The following is a 20,605-nucleotide window of genomic DNA, read 5'->3' on the forward strand; positions in this document are numbered from 1 at the left end:
TATATATATATATATATATATATATATATATATATATACATACATACATACATATATAAACACCACACTTACAAATGTGTTATTTCTCTTAAAGATATAATATTTGAATTTGGTGCTGAAATTTTGAAGTTTTCTCAGTTGGCGTTCATCAAATAAGGACCCTTGTCACGATAAATTAATGTCATTACAAGACAAAATTTGTCACATAGGTCCAAAAACATGTCACACAAATTTGTCAAATAAGACCACTCACATGACAAATTGACAAGTTATAAGTTCGTCAAATAAGACCATCCGTTTGACAAACTTTATTTGTCAAATGACTAATATCATATTTACAGTGTGAGAAAAAAGAAAACACACACAAACACAAACAACAAGGACAATATACAAGGGGAAAAATCAGACCAATGTTTCCTGTTACTTCAAGGGAGTATCACACCAGGCCTGGTATCACACACCTCTTCCGTTATGTTTATAGTAAAAATGTACTAATGTAGGGCCCTATTCAATACCTTGCATTCTTCAACACATAAAATATGTACGAAGTCCCTACAAAACACAAAACAAAAAAATGATCAAACTACAAAGAGAGTTCAAGTCATATACTACAGCATATTTTATTTCTCAAATGAAGGCATCAAATAAATGTCAATCTCTTTACAAAACCATCGTGATAATAAATAGTAGTGGTTTTAAATTACATATTTGTCTTGCTTGGTCTGTTTAGCCTAAAGGTGGCAAGACATGAACAAAACTAGGGTCCATCCATAGCAAGGCCATACACAGTAGGGGTAGTTACCCAACCTCACTCCATCTTAAAGAGATTTTCAGATTATTTACTTTTTAAGGGGGATATATACACTTGTAGAAATTACACACAAATGTGACAAAATAAGACACACCACTAAACAGCTGTCAGGATATCAGCTATAGCTGCTTCAACTGCACAAGACATTTAAAATACGGGATCCCTTGTTACATCTACATGTAAGACATGAATTAATCTCACAAATACACATACTCACTAATGGATGATAGATGACAATGCAGTTTAGCAGTTTGTAAGTTCATTTCTTCCTATTGAATGTTAGTGTTTTACACATTACACATCAATGACACTCAAGGGATGGCTCAAGAACAAAATCATAGTCTTGAAAATTAGAAAAAAAAAGTACGAACATAAACAAAACAACAAAGCTCAAGACAGTTTTGGAGATGAAATATATGTGATCAGGACAAAGGAGGATGGAAAATGACAGAGGATGTCTGAATTTACTGTGCCTGTGGTAATACTCTGTAATAATAATGTGATTACCCCTCATACAATGAAAAGTTCAAAAAGATTTTCCTTCTTTTTTTTTCTTCTTCATGTGGTGTGGTCAAACAATCTAGAAGTACATGTGTCTCGAAAAACATACTGGGGCTGTGTGAAATGAGCTGCATTACCAGACTGACCAAGAAACAAAATCGTAAATTACAAAGATTACCTAGATCCAGTATCAGTCAGACACTCACTCTACTCTCTCTTTACAGAAAAACAAATTTTTATTTTAGACTCACTTTCAAATCATAATACACTTGTACCTGCCCAGCAACAAAGCCTGATCAGATTTACAAGCTTCCATGTCAGTTAGAGGTGCTTTTCTTCTCTCCGTGTCTGTTTTTTTTTTCACTGACACAAAAAAACAACAACAACCCATCCATTTTATACTCACTTCAGAATCACAAAACACTTGTTTTCCCTCAGTAACAATGACTGTATAATCAATTGCACATTCCAACAAAGATACCCCTGTGATACTGCACAAATTAATTGGGATGCATTGTCTTTCATTTATGGTACTTCTGCCACCTCCCACACTTCATGAATTTCAAACTTGGTATCTTGCAAGGTACACTGAAAACCTGAAAACAAAGAAATTACCATATTTGCACGCAATAATTTTAAAATATAAATCTTCATTCTATGACACCCCCTCCCCACAAAATATCAAGCCCTTTTCTTACATGCCTACTTCAACCCACAAAAACAAACAAACAAACAAACAAACACACACACACACATCCAAGCAAAATGGCAGAAAAAGTCGGACTAATTTTCGTAAAATGATTCATGAGATGAAAAAAAAAAAAGAATAACAAGAAAGCTGTATCAGAATGAGTGAATGACTGAAAAAAAAAAAGAAACTCCCACATTTCAGGAATAGACATGAGGCAGGGTTGCAATAAATTCAGCTACAAATGTAATCAATATATTTGCAGTGTTGTGCTTTCCTCATATGCTTATCATTCTGCTTATCATTCTGTCAGATACTGGATTACTAATGCTTGTGTCATGATACCTCTCACATCTACTAACATGAAAGAAAGCTGACTGCTGCTTCAATTAAGTCCCTTATCTTTCTTACTCTTCATAATGCTTTATTCTAGCTTACATATTTACTTGAAAGCAAATGTGCTTAAATCAAAGTCACTTATTTACACCGTGGCACAGAGTGCACAATCATGTCAAATACAGTCTATTCCTGCATTTATCATGTATCAACTCAAAATGTCCCAGCTGGTCATGAAAAGACACTGAACCATATTTGATGCTTCATTAATGGTAAATGAAACTAATCAATTTTGAAGGTCAATTCATTTCCACCCTTTTACAAGCAGCAGACACAAGCAAGACTATAATATTCCTCCAGGGAATATATGCTGCATATCAATTTTGGCAATATGGACAAGTAGAAGAGACATTTAGATACTGCACACAATATCAAACCGGACACAAGTAACTGACACAAGTTGGTATAACATTTTACATGTATTCTCTTTAATACACAATGGTAAACAAATTTCCACAAGTACTGGGTTTACATCTAGGAAGCACAATTTAATGTTTTAATATCTCATTTGGCATCAAAAGAATACTTCTAGATATAAGGATATTGTTATCAAAGACAAAAATGTTCTCATGTAAAACATTTCACAGCAGTTGATATATTCAGATAGATGTTTGGCTGACACACTAATCATTTGATACAGCAGAACAAAAGGACTTATGCTCAATGAATCTTGTAATGCATATTGAGTTCTACTGTAATGTGGGGAATTTACAAACACAAACTTGAACACAAGGTCATGAAGCCTGTAGTTGAAACAATAAGTACAGTAATGTCACATTTGATCATTTTATGTCTTACAAAAGGTGTTATACATATTATGAAATAGGTAGCATTTGAAATGCCATAAATCTGGAGAATTCTCCCTCAATATTGGCACTACAGAGACTGGTGAATGGCCACATCCTCGCGACTGCCCATGCTGGTAGAAGAGGATGGTTTCAGCTTGTATTTGGTCACCACCAAACCTTTCTCGAACAAAAGCTGTGCCAAATCCACCTGCTATATGAATTAAAACAGAAAGAGTTCATCTCATGTTATTCACATTTCACACTGTTGCTGCATCAGGATTAAAAGTGCAAAGGTTTATTCACATTTTCCTGTGGCACTATGGGCTTGATACAAACATTCACATGGAACTTTTAACAGTATTTTTGGTTACTGTCCTGCACATCCTCTGTTTACAGAATGTTGATGCATTCAGAGGAGCTGTTAGTGACTTCATCATCCTGCATATTATATGCATTGGCAAATATGGATTCAGCTGCACACATCTACAGGGTTGCCAACATTAACACATAAAAAATCAGGGAGATTTCACAAACAAAAATATGTAGATTCTTGTATGTCACATAGCATCTCAAGAGGCAAAAGTGATTCCCAAATCAGGGAGATTCTGATATTTGACATAAAGGGATATTGATGTTTTCAGGAGGCCATCTGCACACCAGGGAAGTTTTGCAGCTCTGTAATCTGTAAAATCTGCTGGCCCATTACCTACCCATTCAAATCTCTTTAATCACCACACATGTCAATGAAAAGAAAAATACCCATGTAAATGATAACAATTCAAGCGCTACCCTATTTCCTGAACGTACTAAACATAAATAATTTCATACATGATAATGAATGACTAATAACAACTTTCTTCTTTCCTGTATGAAGTGTTGAATGGTTACTGTAAATCAAGTATTTTCATGGGATGAAATTTTTGCAAATTGGAGCCGACAGCTCTTCTCATGGCATGAAATTTTCACAAATCGCCACTGGCATTGAAATCATATAATGCAGACAAGAACTTTTACTTGCATTTTTTAATGCAAAATTAAAATACATGCAAACAGTTCTGGTTTTGCAGTAGAAAACATCTGGTACATATTGCACGTGCACATAATTAATTGGAATGTTAAAACAGTGTAACTTACGTCAGTGTCTACATCATCAGTGTCACTAGGCATCAAGGGAAGACTGCTAACTGGGATGTAATCTGGGTAGCTGTGCAGCAGCTGTTCCACTGCAGGTGCAGCCTGTATCATGTTCCAGAAGTATTTCAGTCAACACATGCAAAAGCTCACACTTCATTCATATCCATTCATGTCATTTAAGTCTGATTTAATGTTTTCTTCACATTTACATCCATTTACATCCATGCACACAGCACGAAAACATGCAAATATCACTGAAACAAATGCATATCTTTCTACATTGTTGAGCAATTGTTGTATAACATAAAGAATATTTCAGCTGAGAAAATAAGCCAGTTCGGGGTTAGCTCATGGGCACATCGGTACAAATGACCTTTCTTCTTTCTCAGTTGATTAGGCACTCCACGAGTTTTCAAGCGAGAAAAGGTATTTCAGCTTACCCGACGTAACAATTTATGGAATTCATCAGTCATGTTCAAAGAAAGAATGAACTTGCGTAGACCAGGTGACCAGAATGATCCATCAATTAGCACTTTGGAAAGCATCCATTTCATTATTTCGCATTGAATGTATTAACAATCTTTTTCTATTGATATTGTCAAATACCGCATTTGCTGTCAGGTGGATGTGCTAGCAAGCACCACTCATAATGATCACTTGAATAATCATTACATCACAGATGCTTATCTCAGTGAATAAAAAACCAACATGCTCTGCCGGTACTGATGACCTTTTTCTGCTCATGCTCAAAGTGGAACCCCGAACTGGCTTATTTACAGTGATCATCCTTCCTTTGTAATACTCTACTTTTCAAAAAGAAGTTGCTCATTGCACCATCAAAGGACTCCAGTTGTAGACGTTTTGCAACATGCAGATTCAGGAGTTACTACTGAGGTAATCACATGAAAAATCAAACATCTGATTCCCTGAACATGTGACCTAGGCATGCACAATCTTTGCCACAGGCATGATTCATGGTTATTTGGGAGGGGGCTGTAAAGTAGACTAGTGTACCTTTGAAAAGAAAATATTGCAACAACTCCCCCCCCCCCCCCCAAAAAAAAAAAAAAAAAAAAAAAAAAAAAAAAAAAAAAACTAGAAATGTCGCTTTGGCGACTGGTATGCCTCCGCCATAATGCATGATTTTCCCAATAGGTCTAGATAGTACATGTGGACACTGTGTGATTACATTTTCACAAAATTGGCAAAATATTGGAATGACAAGTTTGTCTCAAATGTGTTGAATGTTCACCTTCCTTGACGTAGGTTTAATTGGATGAATAGGAGAGCATGTATCTAGGGATTTACGGACTTTAACTTGACTTTGACCCATTCATACATTTAGGCATTGAGTAATTTTCAAGGTACAGGTGTGGAGAAAAAGTGCAATTTCTGAATTGAATAGTAAATTGTTACCATTTTCATCTGGCCCTTGACCCTAGAATTCATAAGATAATTACTTTCAGGTAGAACATGCATAATATGTACTAAGTTTCAAGGTAACTTGAGCCACTTCCGAGATATGGAGGAAAAAGTTAGTTCAGCACTTTCACTTGATATTTGACCTTTTGACCTTTGAGGCAAAAAGAGAAAAAAAAAACTTTCCAGAGAATTTCTATTAGGTTACACACGCATACACCAAGTGTAAAAAAATAACCCTGCTGGCATTGCATAAATATGAGGGTAATAGTAAAATTTTGGAGTCTTGCACTTGACCTTTGACCCCTGACCTTTGACCCCATGAACCCTACCTTTTCTAGATAATCACTTCCAGTCAGTACATGTATATACTATGTTCCATGAAGATACCTTGAACAATTTTCCAAGGTACGGAGAAAAAAAAGAAGTTTTAATATTTTTACTTGACCTTTTGACCTTTGACCTCATGACCCAAACTTTCACCAGAGAATCTTAATTGGGTAATACATGTACACACTAGGTTTCAAGAAAATATCTTCACGCATTCAATAGATATGGTGGAAATAGCAAAATTTTATGTATTTGACCCTGACCTTTTGACCTTTGACCTTTGACCTCATGACCCAAACTTTCACCAGAGAATCTTAATTGGGTAATACATGTATACACTAAGTTTCAAGAAAATATCTTCAGGCATTCAATAGATATGGTGGAAATAGTGAAATTTTATGTATTTGACCTTGACCTTTTGACCTTTGACCTTGAGCATGTGCACCCAAAAGTTGATAGGCACAACTTCACCCCCTAATACACATACATGCCAAGTTTCATTAGGATACCTCAACAGGTTTCGATAGTTACCTTGTCCACAAAATTCATTACGGACGGACGGAAGGACGGACGGATGGACAACCCGAAAACATAATGCCTCCGGCACCACTTCGTGGCGGAGGCATAAAAACACACACACACACACACACACACACACACACAAAATAGAACAACACACACACCAAAAAAAAAAAACACACAAACAAACAAAGAAAACAAAAAACATACTCACTTCAGCAGGTATTTCAAAGTATTGTGGTTCTTTCTCTTTAAAAACTCTGGAGTTCTCCACAGAATGATATACCAGCACCTTCTCATCCCTGGGTATCAATCTGTTCAGAAATTGTAAGAATTCAAAGTGGGAAGAAGAAAAAAAAAATCCTAGTCTGGAACAAAGCTTGGAAAGGGCCACATGGGGAAGCACAACAAATGACAGCTTCATCCGAATGACCAGCAGCGACTGGCTGAATACAAACAAGTTAATGCCCACAAATTTCTGTAGAGTAAAATTATCATCGACCAATAAGCAGTTGGGCTACCTGTGAACAACGAACAATGGAGACTGTTAAGACTATAACTATAACATTTAGTTTAATATTCGACAATTTAGGTAATCTATTTCACTTACAAAGAGAAGCAGTGACTCAACTACAGATTCTACATACAGTTGAACCTCTATTATCCGGCCTCCCTTTATCCGGATCTCTCTATTATCCGGACGCAATCTCGCCGTGATTTTTTTAAAAATAATTACGGGAAGAAAGGGGGATTCCCAATTCCTTGAGAACTCCTACCCAAACACACATGAATTACATATTACCTCCAATATGATTAACATACATTGCATCAAATTTCCTTCCAAATTGCTTACCTTCAGACATTTCAACATCCCGAAACATCCCCAAATGTAACAATGAAAAGGTTGCAGTATACACATTACTACATGTGGTACTACAATGGGCTACCTCAGTACATGTGTATGTATATGTACATGTATAAAGCATTGAGTCTCCCGTATCCGGCCAAATCCCTTATCCGGATGAGCCCCGGTCCCGACTTGTCCGGATACGAGAGGTTCAACTGTATTGACTTTCAAAGCTCTTTTCACCCTAAATGTTAACTCGTGTTTGTGGGAAATGGACAAATGGATACATTATGTACTCATAAAGACAAGTATTTGTGTCCATGCATTGAATGAAGGAAACTCCATCATTATGTTTTTGTGGATAATGAAATTACTGCCAAAATCCAAGGGAAGCGATTCAAGTCCCACCCGAAAATGGCAGCTGAACTCAATACCTTAGGATGTTTCTCCTTAATAGTCGGATAGGTGTGTCCTCTTGGAGCTGGGCAAAACCAGAGATGGAGCCATTCTTACAAGATGTGTCAGTACCGAATATGCTGCAGGATTCCTCAGCTGAAGATTATAATGCAAAGATATAGGAGAAATTGTTCATTGCTCTGATCCTTGAGCTATACCCAGCCCAAATACCATGTAAACAAGAGAATTTCCCTGCAGAAAAGATTATGAGATTTATTTTTGATTTTTTTTTTTCCATGGATACAAAATACTTTACTTATATGAGGTGACCCACATTGCCACAAAACAGTATCTTTGTGTAGGGCTCTGGATAAGCCAAACACAGGAATTCATCAACATGACTGAAACTCTGACTTATTATGATCATTTCCAGAGCGGACGTGAAACGTCGCTACTCCAAATTACAAGTAAGTCCAGTCGACTACATTTACCAATATAGTTCATGTGGTACCTGTACAAAGGTATACTTTTTGTACTGTGTGACTTAGATAATGCACATTGGGGTGCCAGTTTCTGCTTTGTTGAGAACATACTGAACGCTATTGTCATCTAAGTATCCATGAATGAGGTGTGAGTCCAAAATTATTATTCATATAATAATATACACACAAACATGAAAATCATGCAATTTTTTTTTCCCCATAACATATATATTAGTTGAGTAGCATAACATACCACTTTCAAGCACGGGAGGCAGACTGGTGTGCATGAACTCTGTAGACATTTGATCCACAGCAGCATCAATGGGAGCATGTTTCAACAATCTTGAGAACAGGTCACCAACCTTCTTCTTGAATGAGGTCCTTCTGGAATCATCCTACATAAATGTAATCATGCTGTGATGCTGTAAGTTTGCATTGATAAGTTTAGCTTTGAATGAAAAGAATAACACTGAATGAAGTGCATACACATTCAGATATAGTGCACAATATTTATCATGCACTGTAATGTTTATATGGAAGCACCAGAACTGTTATTGATTCATTACAAACTACTTCCATTGTTGATTCATTACATTAAAACAGATGCATATGTACAAAACCAATGGACTCATTTGTGCATAAGATGCAACAAGCATGACACAATAGGCATTGAAATGATTATAGTAACTGAGAGTCTACATAAGCACAGCACTCTGACAAATGCAAGTACACAGGAACACGGTGACCAGTGTGTGAAGTAAAGCTCTACCCATTTACTGAAACTCATAAAATCACTTGAAGATGAAGTAACTCCAGTGATGCTAAGTGCAGTGCTTGAATGACAAATAAGATTCAGTATCAATTGCCCTAACTTTCCCTTTGCAGATCTCTTTTGCCCTCCCTTTCTATTTATTTATTTTTTGACTTATACTTTTATATCTCACCAGGTCAGCGTGTGCCACACCCATGTAGTTCAGGTACTCTGTGGGGAGTGATTTCCTGAACTCCACATCCTCCTCCCTGGCGGTATCCAGGGCCTGTCCCAGGAGCATCTCCATGAGGTCACCCCAGGCGTGTTTCTGGCAGGCAGAGACTGTGATGTGAAGTGAGTGGGTCTCTGATGGAGTGTTGGCCTGGGGAAGAGACGGGAAGGGAAGGACGGGTTACAGCAAGTGTAGTATATCGGATTTCATCATAGCACAGCGACGCTTGTTTTACACTGTGACGTGGATACGTCACTTGGCCACCTGTTACCATGTTACGCTGCAATGAAATAATGGTGCGCCGGAGTACATTGTATAATGCTGTCAGTGAGATAGAAACAATTAAAAGAAGATAAACTTAGTTTGAACAGATGAAGAGAATCAAACCAGCAAGCTATATCAAAGGCGAGCATTTATCAAAACTGTTATGAGGTGCTTCTTCCGAGTATGTGCAGTGAGTGATCCCTCAATATCGAATTCTTTTCATGAACCTCCATATACAGTCACCATTCACTATGCCATTTCCCTGGTGTGAATAATTATGCACTGAAAAGCACCCACATGATTTGGTTATAAACGTAATCACATAAACCATCTTGTTCTACGTGCATGTCTTTGGGTTCATTAGTTTTACAATACCAAATGCCTCTAATTCTAAATCATAACATTGCACGTAACATGAGAATTGGAATGCCACACAACAAGATATATCCACCATGCATTTCTCATAAAAGAAAGAAACCTATAACAATGACAACCTAATATACACCCCTATTGAAACAGACTCACAAGGACACAAGGACACAAGAAAACAATAATCTAATGTAAGCACACAACTGTATTATAAGTGCTAGCGGCATAACTAAATATGACCGCTATGAAAGGTGTGTTCCCCCCAAAAGAGACAACCATGGAAATGATCTGTATCAGGTAAAACGCACAAGGAAGGCACATACCTGGTGGATTACGCCTCGTGGGAAGTAAAGGAGATCCCCGGCCTCTAGGGTGGTATCCAAGATGGGAGTGCCAATGTCAGCATCAGTGAAGTTGGCTGTGTGGAATCAATCAGAACCACATTATTTTGTTTCAATTATTTTTCATACTGTTATTCAAAATTTTCCACATATTTTTTTTTTCAAGGTATGCATCACAAATTGTATTTAAAATTAAAATCTCAGGTGAAATTGGAGAATACAGAATTTTGTTACCACCTTACTGTTGGATGAAAACCCTCTGGTGTATGGAGCTTATTTCATACCACAACCCCCATAACATTACAAAGTATGGCAGTCAAGCTTGATTGATTGAATTTCTTGGCCAAGAAGTCAATGTCAATGTCACCCCATTGCTCAGACTTCCTTATATATGGTAATAAATCACAACTGACCAATTATGGCCAGTCTACCAGTTTCATCCACATTTCGCAAAACAAGTAAACAAACAAAAGCATACATCACACTTCCACTGCAGCTTACCACTGGAAAACCTTGGCAGAACCTCTGCAGAGGATCTCTGGTTGTACAGCTTCCAATGTTTCTTTCCCTCAAGCTGGAGGACAAAGGCTTCAATGTCATCATAGTGAGGGGCAAAGCCCTGGGACCCGGGAGGAGTCATGTAGCTGCAACAAGGGTTGAGAAAATATTGGTGAGGGAAAGAAGGGCAAGAAAGATTAACAAATTTAATACTTTTCTCAATCTGTGCTACATAGTGCCAATGGATTACGGTATCTAATTTATATGTCTTTATTTATTCCTATACCAATACAAGGCATTAAGCCAGCCCATTCAATATTACGTCAGCATAACTATCAAGTAGTCTTCGGTTTGAGTCCAAGTGAGACCAGCTGAGCTTTGCTCCTCAGATAAAATGTGAAATGAAGGTCCAATGTCCTGAGAAAGATCCCAGTTAAAGCAGGGTAGAATTCCACATACCCAGGAGTAAGTGGTCCATCCTACATAAAGAACAGAAAGAGGTTAATGATACCACCCTCTTGTGGTCAACACTACATGGCCAGTAATCATAAGGAGAAGGTGATGACTGTGACAAATGTTATGCACGATTTCCTTGAGTGCTGAACAAGCCAGCTGTCACGAGTGGATTGACAGACGCTCTCCTCCACTAGGCAAATTTGCATGGAATTCATAAATGAGTACTTGATTATGTAAATTGATGCAAAATGTTTCATGACAATCGAAGAAATTCCAGACCGCTCTTGGTAAAGCCAAGGTAGGGTTATGTGTGGCAAGGAGCGGCAGTTGGATATCAGGGCGGGAAGGGGACATCATGCCATGGTGCTGTCTCCGTAACACACTGTGTATGATTATGGCCACTCAGTAACAGTGACAGGGGTTGCCACCCCAGTCAATCCTATTTAAAGATACCCACAGATAGTGGGTTTCCCGAAGGGTAAGGACCCACTGCATGAGGCAGGTACGACAAGGCGTCATTGACTGTTGACCAGCTCCAAGGCAAGGGAGACTGTTGACCTGCGCTGCTGAGCATAATTCCTGGATGCTGAGGAGACATCGCGACGACGTCCGTCGAGAGAGTGAACGGGACTCGCCATGACTCACTGCGACAGATGAACGTGACCGTTTATACCAGCACCAGTTAACAGTTTCCCGTCATCGTCATTGTTATAAGTCATCATCACACACTGTACATCCGTCGACTGCCATGATCGAGGTAAAAGTATTCCATTCTAAGTTAAATGTCTCATACCAAGAGCCAGAAAGCCACCGAGCCAGAAAGAATTTATGTTCGTTTTTTCTTTCTTATAATTTGCTGTATGACCAAAAGTCATAATTATAGACAATTAAAATATTTGAGTTTAATGAATACATGTTTCCTCCGTTTCGTTCTTGTGTGAGTTACTGCCTGCTAACATTTCTCAGAGGTTATCTTTCTGTTCCATTTTATTTCCATTACAAAAGGATGGAAATTGGGCGAATTCTGTGACACCAGCTGTTCTATTAGCAATGAAATGCAAGGAAATAAAATGGTTGACATCAGCAGAAATGTTTTGTGATCCAAAATACCTGGCCCTGCTTCCTACTTACATGTTGGCACCTACAAAGCATCCAAAGAACTCTTGTAGAGCTGCTAGTAGCTGCCAAACTCTCGTGCTGTAGGACTGAGGGTTGAGGAGCCGCACTGAGCAGCCATTCTGTTGACAGGTATGACCACGAAAATTGCACAATCTGTTATTTGTCTACAGTCAATGGACATATCAAGGGGGAATTTAGGGGCCAAACTGAGCAGTCATTATATATGCACAAGGGGAAGTGCAGCTGGCTAGATTTTACGATTTATAATTTTTCCTAAATCAAATTCACGTCACAATGTATAATTTACAAAAATGTACTCAAATCATGGTGACTATGCACTGAAGAAGCATACACGTATGTACTATCATGACAAATTTCACTATTGAGGTGATTACATGTCTTCGGCAAAACAAGTAAATACGATATATCAACCTGCAGCTTCACTATCAGCTCTAATATACATCTCCTTTATTTCTTATATTTTCAACAAAATGGATCACGACATTCAAAATTTGTTGCTTTACGTTTACCAAATACTTTTGTATAATTAGAATTTATTTATGAAAATCTCTCCTAGTTCTGTGCCGAGAGCATACAATACTATACAACAGGCAACATCATTTAATTTTTGAAGGATTACGTATTCATACAAACTCCTCACAATTCACAATAAGCTAAACTATATCAAGTAGTAAATTATCTTTCAGTGACACTGTTGGGGTCATATGCACCTTGTAGTAATCCCAGACAACCTGTGGATGAGCTCTACCAACAGGATTGTGTGTTTCACGCTTCCCATCGGCATACGTCGTGACATCAAGGTTCCTTGTAAATTGGAGATCGTTCTGAGGAAGTGAATCCAAACACTCATCAAAACAGTTTCAAAGAGAAGGATGTTACACAAATTCTGAAAAAGAGGATGTGTGTGTGTGTGTGTTGTTGTTGTTTTTTTTTTTTTGCATAAGGGCTAGAAAGAAAAACTTTTCATATCTTGATTTTGCTGTTGACACTTTCTAATGATGCTATTATTGCATATAGAACTAGAAATGTCGCTTTGGTGACTGGTATGCCTCCGCCATAATGCATGATTTTCCCAATAGGTCTAGATAGTACATGTGGACACTGTGTGATTACATTTTCACAAAATTGGCAAAATATTGGAATGACAAGTTTGTCACAAATGTGTTGAATGTTCACCTTCCTTGACCTAGGTTTAATTGGATGAATAGGAGAGCATGTATCTAGGGATTTAAGGACTTTAACTTGACTTTGACCCATTCATACATTTAGGCATTGAGTAATTTTCAAGGTACAGGTGTGGAGAAAAAGTGCAATTTCTGAATTGAATGTAAATTGTTACCATTTTCATCTGGCCCTTGACCCTAAAATTCATAAAATAATTACTTTCAGGTAGAACATGCATAATATGTACTGAGTTTCAAGGTAACTTGAGCCACTTCCGAGATATGGAGGAAAAAGTTAGTTCAGCACTTTCACTTGATCTTTGACCTTTTGACCTTTGAGGCAAAAAGAGAAAAAAAAAAAAAAACTTTCCAGAGAATTTCTATTTTAGGTTACACACGCATACACCAAGTGTAAAAAAATAACCCTGCTGGCATTGCATAAATATGAGGGTAATAGTAAAATTTTGAAGTCTTGCACTTGACCTTTGACCCCTGACCTTCGACCCCATGAACATTACATTCTCTAGATAATCACTTCCAGTCAGTACATATATATACTATGTTCCATGAAGATACCTTGAACAATTTTCCAAGGTACAGAGAAAAAAAAAGAAGTTTTAATATTTTTACTTGACCTTTTGACCTTTGACCTTTGACCTCATGACCCAAACTTTCACCAGAGAATCTTAATTGGGTAATACATGTATACACTAAGTTTCAAGAAAATCTCTTCAGGCATTCAATAGATATGGTGGAAATAGTGAAATTTTATGTATTTGACCCTGACCTTTTGACCTTTGACCTTGAGCATGTGCACCCAAAAGTTGATAGGCACAACTTCACCCCCTAATACACATACATGCCAAGTTTCATTAGGATACCTCAACAGGTTTCGATAGTTACCTTGTCCACAAAATTCATTACGGACGGACGGAAGGACGGACGGACGGACGGACGGACAACCCGAAAACATAATGCCTCCGGCACCACTTCGTGGCGGAGGCATAAAAACCAATGTACCAGGGTACCAAAAAAAAAAAAAAAATGCATGTTTTTAGTTTTGCCCTGGTGTCATTAAGCATATGATACATAGGGGCCTACACAGTTGCACATTGTAAATACTCCACAATTAGGGCAACTGTACTTCTGTGCGATTGAGGTTTATCATAAAAAAGAAAAGAAAAAGATGACAATACACAAATGACCCATGGCCATTTAGCAGAAATACATACCATCATATAACATCTTCATCACACACACCCATTACTATATTGATGTTGTACTGACATCCTATGTTAAAAGCATGAATTGTTTCAACACATCCTTGAATTCAATTTACTATTGGTTTGTCACAAGAACATGGGAATACACATCCATTATGTTAATATTTCACAAACAAGAAATTTACATGACCTCCCTAAAAGTACCAATTCATCACTAAATTGCTCATGCTGTTAGAACATCACTACATGACCACAGAACCTGAAACTCACGTCTCTCAAGATATTGTGTAGCTCCTCCGAAGTAAATATCTCCCGGAAGTAACCAGGATTGTGCCGCTTAAGGAAAAGAGGCTTCCTTTCAAAGAGATTCCTGTATGAGAAAAGAAGTTTGATGTGTGTCAACCATCTAGGCCATTCAGAAAACTGTTTGGTTTGGGGAGCGACAAAAACTGTGTGCTAATTAAAGATATGGCAAGAGTTTACCCTGTCTCGGACGCAAATACCTTCAAGCACAATTACAACAATGAACACTTACACATATGCCCAGAATTACTGTACCCAAACAGCAGTTCTCATGGAAAAACACAATACTAGGGTAACTCGTACAATCAACTACAGTGGTTGACATTTTCACATATTTCACCCTCATATCATAATTTAAAAAAAAAAAAAAAAATCCTTCGTGAAAGAAAGAATGAAACTACTTCGCTATTCAGAAACCATACCAATTTACTTGCAGGATAGCTTTCTACTAAAGACAGAAAGAGAAACTGCTTGTATACAAAAAATATATGTCTTTTTGTTTTTGAACGAACAGATGTATTTGCTCATCAAATTGCTTCTGTTATGCTCGTTGATTTTCATTTTGTTCAACTGGCCTTTTGGTATCAGTGAACCTATCTCAAGATATGGCATCATCCAAACATAAAATATATGACGATATGATATAGCAATGCACTAATGTGACATGTGAAATGCACCACATTCAAAAGACAGAGCATCAAACACACAAAAGGTGTCGTATGACAAGTACCATAGAAACACTCGACAGTTATCCAACGAGATCTGAAGAACACTCACTTGAAGAAATCATCCACCTTTACTGGGGAGATAAGCCAGGCGAAGACATCTCGTCCATGCTGTAGGCTGTCTCTTGTTAGCGACTTGTCAGCCACCTGGGATGTACTTGGGGCAGATTCCTTAGACGCCTCGTCTTCCTCATGAAACTGCAAACATATCAATTGTTTCACAAACACAGCCTCACTCATGACATAACAAACAGCCTCTGATTAATTCATCTCTAACTGGCGGGACTTTCTATTTCACACATGCCCAGCACTCTTCCCTAACAAAGATTTGAAATCGATGTACAACTTGATCCTCTTTATTAGGGCATGTATCTAGTTTGAAGTTTTGCCTTGTAACAACACAAGCATCAACTCTTCAAATATGATAAGGGGCTCCTTTGCAATAGCAATCAATATAGTTTGTTTACATCAAAATATTGTTTCCCCATTTTTCCATTACATCATCTGCTTAATTCCAAATGTTCATTGTCCAAGGAATGCGAGTCTTTGCTTTTGTAAGGGCAAGTAAAATTTCATGTAGGTGCAGATTCCCCCACCCAATCCCTCTTTAATGTTGATTCTTACAAAAGGAGACACATTGCTATCAAACTGAACATTAAAGACAAAAGTATGTAAGTTTTCAACCAATGAGAATCAGGCACTGTAAAAGTAGAAATATCTAAGTTAAATTTTTTTTTTTTTTTGCTCTGTAGGAAGCATTTTATGTTTCTAGTTCCACAGAATCAAAACTTTAAATAGTGTTACAGACAGCAAGCAAAATTACCTGCATGCTTTAATTTTGCACTAGTTTCTGGTCATACAAAATAAATGAAAATAGTAAAGATTTCCATTTCTAAATCATTCTTGACTTTATTTCTCTTTTTTTTTAATGGTAAACCTAGGCAACAAAAAATGTAAATAATTTTTGCTGATTGCAACTTACTGGACAATTAGATGTATAACTCTTTTGTATCTCTGTCATCTTGGTAGCCTTGGAGACATATTTGCAAAAAAATTAAAACAAAAATTTACTACTGCAAAATTTTACCCTTTTTATTAGGCAAACCTGAGCTAAATTGCCCATGAGGCTGTCAGTCCAGTACAGACATGCTCATGCTGATGGTCTCCTGCTTCCTTGTTGAATCACATCTACTTCCTCTTATGATTTATGTAACCATAAATATTTCGAACAATTATGTTGTAATATTACATGAGATTTTACTTATCATTTGTTCCTTTGTAATTTAGTTGTTTTGTTTCATTCTGTATAACAATGTAATTATATTTTTGTTTTGAATTGAGAAGCAGAATAAATGCAAAAATACATGTCACTCACCTTTAACCGTTTTGCACTGGGTTCTGCTTGCTGATGCTGCCTTGTTGACATTTTTCTCCTTGACTTATCAGGTGTTGTAATATAGGGTGATTTACGCTTCTTCTGGAGAGAGTCCTTCCCCCTTATTTCTGTTGGGTGATTGTTGGCAAATTATGATGTGTAATATGCAGCCTGGTTATATCATTTTCTCAAAATAAAGTCTAATAATTCCGAGATAAATTGCAACTTTATGCACAGTTCAGTCACTAAAATTATCCATGTCAGCCACTAATCTTGCCCATGGTATGCCCACAAAACAAAACAACTTGGCAACAAAATAGCTACAGGTAACAAAGTCACACTAATCAGATTTCTACCTTTAGGTCAGAATTTCTGTAGCCCACATATTGAGAGTATGTGCTTCTTGTCATAATATCAAGTACATTTAACTCTGCCATTAATAAAGCTTTTCTCCAGTTTATTTTCTCTCATTTGAAAACAAGAAACAAGCAAACAAAATACAAAAGAACTACATGGTGAACAGTCAGGGTAATGTCTTGAGCAAGAGTGGTAATTCTGTAGGCTGTGGTTTTTGTAATTTTTACACCCTCACCATCAGCAAGTCCTTGATGCGAAGATCTCATGCTTGAAATGCCACTGCTTGTCAACTCTTCTCCATCCACATCCATCGACTGGAGCCTTTCTCTGCTCTTGACACTTTCTGGCGATGGCTTGACACTCTTGTGCACTTTCTTCGCCCTAGCAGAATTCCTCAACTTTCTGAGCTGGCCCTGGCCCTGTCGCAGAATGCCAGCGATGGGAGTAGATGCATGGGGTTTTCGGACACTGCCTTCTGAAGCTGTACCCCTTGAGCTGCTGGCCTTTCTTGGGGTGGCATCTCGCTTTGCCTATATACATAAGAGTATCACACAACTTTTCATTCGCTCACATTAGCGAGAATATTCATGCAGGACTAATCACAGACACGCTGTGAATTGTTCTAAATTCAAAACAGCTATATTGAAAAGTTGATGATCACTCACATGGTTTCTTTGATTAATAAGTCACACAAATGCTTTAATTACAGAAGAGAAGAGCAGAATACATTTATCTAATTTAGTAAATGTCTTTTGTTTTTCAAAGACAACTATTTGTCAGTGAAAACCTCAAATCCATATTCATAATCTTATGGACACAAATGAGGGGGCATTTTTGAGGGCACAAAAGTCAAATTCACTTGTAAGTTGTATTCTTCCCCAATTTTTATTTGCCATGATATTAATTATGTGTTTCGTTCTCAGGTCTTGTACATAGTAATAGGTCCTACCTGCTAACATACCATTGATTATGCCTCCAATCCCCCCATTTCCCACCACTTGCAATGTGTGCGCAAACAAAAACAAAACAAAATAATGAAAAAAATTTAACATTATAACATCCATTCATCACTGTGCATTTTTTTTTTTTTTGATCACACCACAGAATTAAAATTCAAATTGTTATTAATGTTAACTTTGTTGTGTTGCCATGCAAAATATCAGATTCATGTTCCTCTTAAAACTCTTAGTAGTAGGCCCCCTACATGGCATGAATTATATTGTGACAAGTAAACCGCTTATCTGTAATGGAATATCACCAAGTATACATTTTTGTATTCAAATGCCTCCCAGCCCACTGACTGCGGCATGCAGTGTCACTCTTGTCTCTAATATTAGTTTTATTACTAGCAAAGTTCATGGACGGTGATGGTGACACAGATTGTTTGTAACGTTAGCTTCATAAATTATATCTCGCAGCTTGGCTTGGTCCACGTCCGTGGCAAAACAAAAACGATAATTCAAAACTTGCCTTAAATACAGCGAAGGCAGAAACTCGCTTCCCTCTGCTTTCCATTCTAACGTTAATACAAATTTACAGAGTAAATGAACTGCGATCGAGACGACAAATGTGTTGCACTAGCACTCAGTCTCTCTTCTGCATGTTTCCGCGTTGATTGTACCAAAGATCGAAGACAGTACTCTCGTACTCGGTGCAAGTGGTCGTGCACGTACAGGTACCTACCCACAAAACTAGCTCGCTCTCCATAATACACGTGCACGTGGCTACTGTACTGTATTCATGAGTAAACTAGTCTAGAGTCAATGCTTTCCTTTTAATCACTCCAGAGATCTTTGGGCATACGAACCGACCGACAGTCGAATACGAGTACATCATGTATTTGAGTTAAAAAACAAACAAACAAAAAACAAAGTTGATATAATAAGAATGTTTAATGACAACTGCCCCGACCCCTTGGACAACATCAGTACAATGTATAAGTGTAGTAGCAGTATATCTATTTACTACCCGGCCGCTCTGCTCGGACAACTACTTCACTATGGGACAACCACGTCCCCACTAGGACAATTATCCCGGGACAATAACACGTAATTGTTGTTGTTGTATTAAAAAAAAAAAGAAGAAGAAGAGAGAGAGAGAGAGAGAGAGAGAGAGAGAAAAAAAAAGTTGGGGCCCTAAAATTGCATCAGCAGATTCCAAGTCTTTGATCTTCATTTGGTTCTGTACATTTACATGTATGTTCATCTTGTGTCTATCAAACTAGTCAGGTGAATGTAACCATTTTCTTCTTCTTTTTTTTTTTTTTTTTTTGGTATGAGCAAGTCTTTCATAAATCTCACGACTTCAGTGATTATAGTTTTGCTTTAGGACTCATCCACTTCAAAATCACAGAACCATTTAGAGATATACCCATCCACCCCCCCCCCCCCAAAAAAAGTATACATACATATATCCATTTTGTGTATATCTATACGCACACACACAACTTTTATTCTTTTTTTGAAGACTCGACACACCAAAATAAAAGTGACATAGATAAAAACACCAGAGAGACAGCTTTCCCCTAAAATTACAATTTTACAGATCAAAAATTACAAATTTTCATATTTCCCCATTTGAATAGTGTGAAGTACTACATGTATTGCCCTGCATGCAGATCCTATGAAAAGTGGACCTGTGCGCTATACAAGTAGCCACTATTATTATTATCATTATTATTATTATATCATGCCCATGCAGAACAGGCAGATGCATTATATATATAACCCTTAGGTTCCCTTTGGGTAAGTTCTCAATTGTTTTAGATACACTGTACTCCAGATAAACGGGCATGCACCCAGTACGTGAACTGTATCCCTGGTTGTAGGGCCTAAAGCACTACAATATTCCCAACTGCGAAGCCATTTATGAGAATACACATACACAAACACACACACACACACACACACACACACACACATCTGTGCTAGAGCTTTCAGTGGGTGTCCATGTACGGTATTGTATGCATGCATATTGGTTTTAAATACACATACAGTGGACTCCTGTTATAATGAAGTCCTCGCGACCAGCGGCTTTCATTTGTTACATCAAAATTTTGTTATTATCAAACAAATGAACAATAAAAAACATGATATTG

At 37.5% G+C, this 20,605-nt stretch overlaps 1 protein-coding gene across 1 annotated transcript; it reads right to left on the minus strand.

The window, feature by feature from the left end:
* Positions 1-303: 303 nt before the first annotated feature.
* LOC140233738 (ribosomal oxygenase 1-like) lies at positions 304-19,102 on the minus strand. The gene is made up of 15 exons (XM_072313842.1): positions 18,979-19,102; positions 17,744-18,038; positions 17,152-17,279; positions 15,829-15,974; positions 15,019-15,118; positions 13,073-13,186; positions 12,354-12,460; positions 10,770-10,912; positions 10,251-10,345; positions 9,256-9,444; positions 8,565-8,706; positions 7,868-7,985; positions 6,801-6,900; positions 4,319-4,420; positions 304-3,395 (listed from the first exon to the last, which is right to left on the minus strand). The coding sequence occupies exons 1-15, from the start codon at positions 19,021-19,023 to the stop codon at positions 3,273-3,275; spliced, it is 1,947 nt and encodes a 648-aa protein (XP_072169943.1). The 5' UTR covers positions 19,024-19,102; the 3' UTR covers positions 304-3,272.
* Positions 19,103-20,605: the final 1,503 nt, after the last annotated feature.

This window comes from Diadema setosum, chromosome 1 (assembly GCF_964275005.1).
Source record: "Diadema setosum chromosome 1, eeDiaSeto1, whole genome shotgun sequence".
Lineage (NCBI taxonomy): Eukaryota > Metazoa > Echinodermata > Echinoidea > Diadematoida > Diadematidae > Diadema > Diadema setosum.

Coding starts and splice junctions, on each gene's coding strand:
- LOC140233738 (XM_072313842.1), bottom strand. CDS start 19,023: ATGGAAAGCAGAGGGAAGCGAGTTTCTGCCTTCGCTGTATTTAAG. Junction 12,461..13,072: donor TTGTCTGGGATTACTACAAG/GTGCATATGACC, acceptor ACCTGTCAACAG/AATGGCTGCTCAGTGCGGCT. Junction 8,707..9,255: donor GTGTGGCACACGCTGACCTG/GTGAGATATAAA, acceptor ACATTTATGTAG/GATGATTCCAGAAGGACCTC.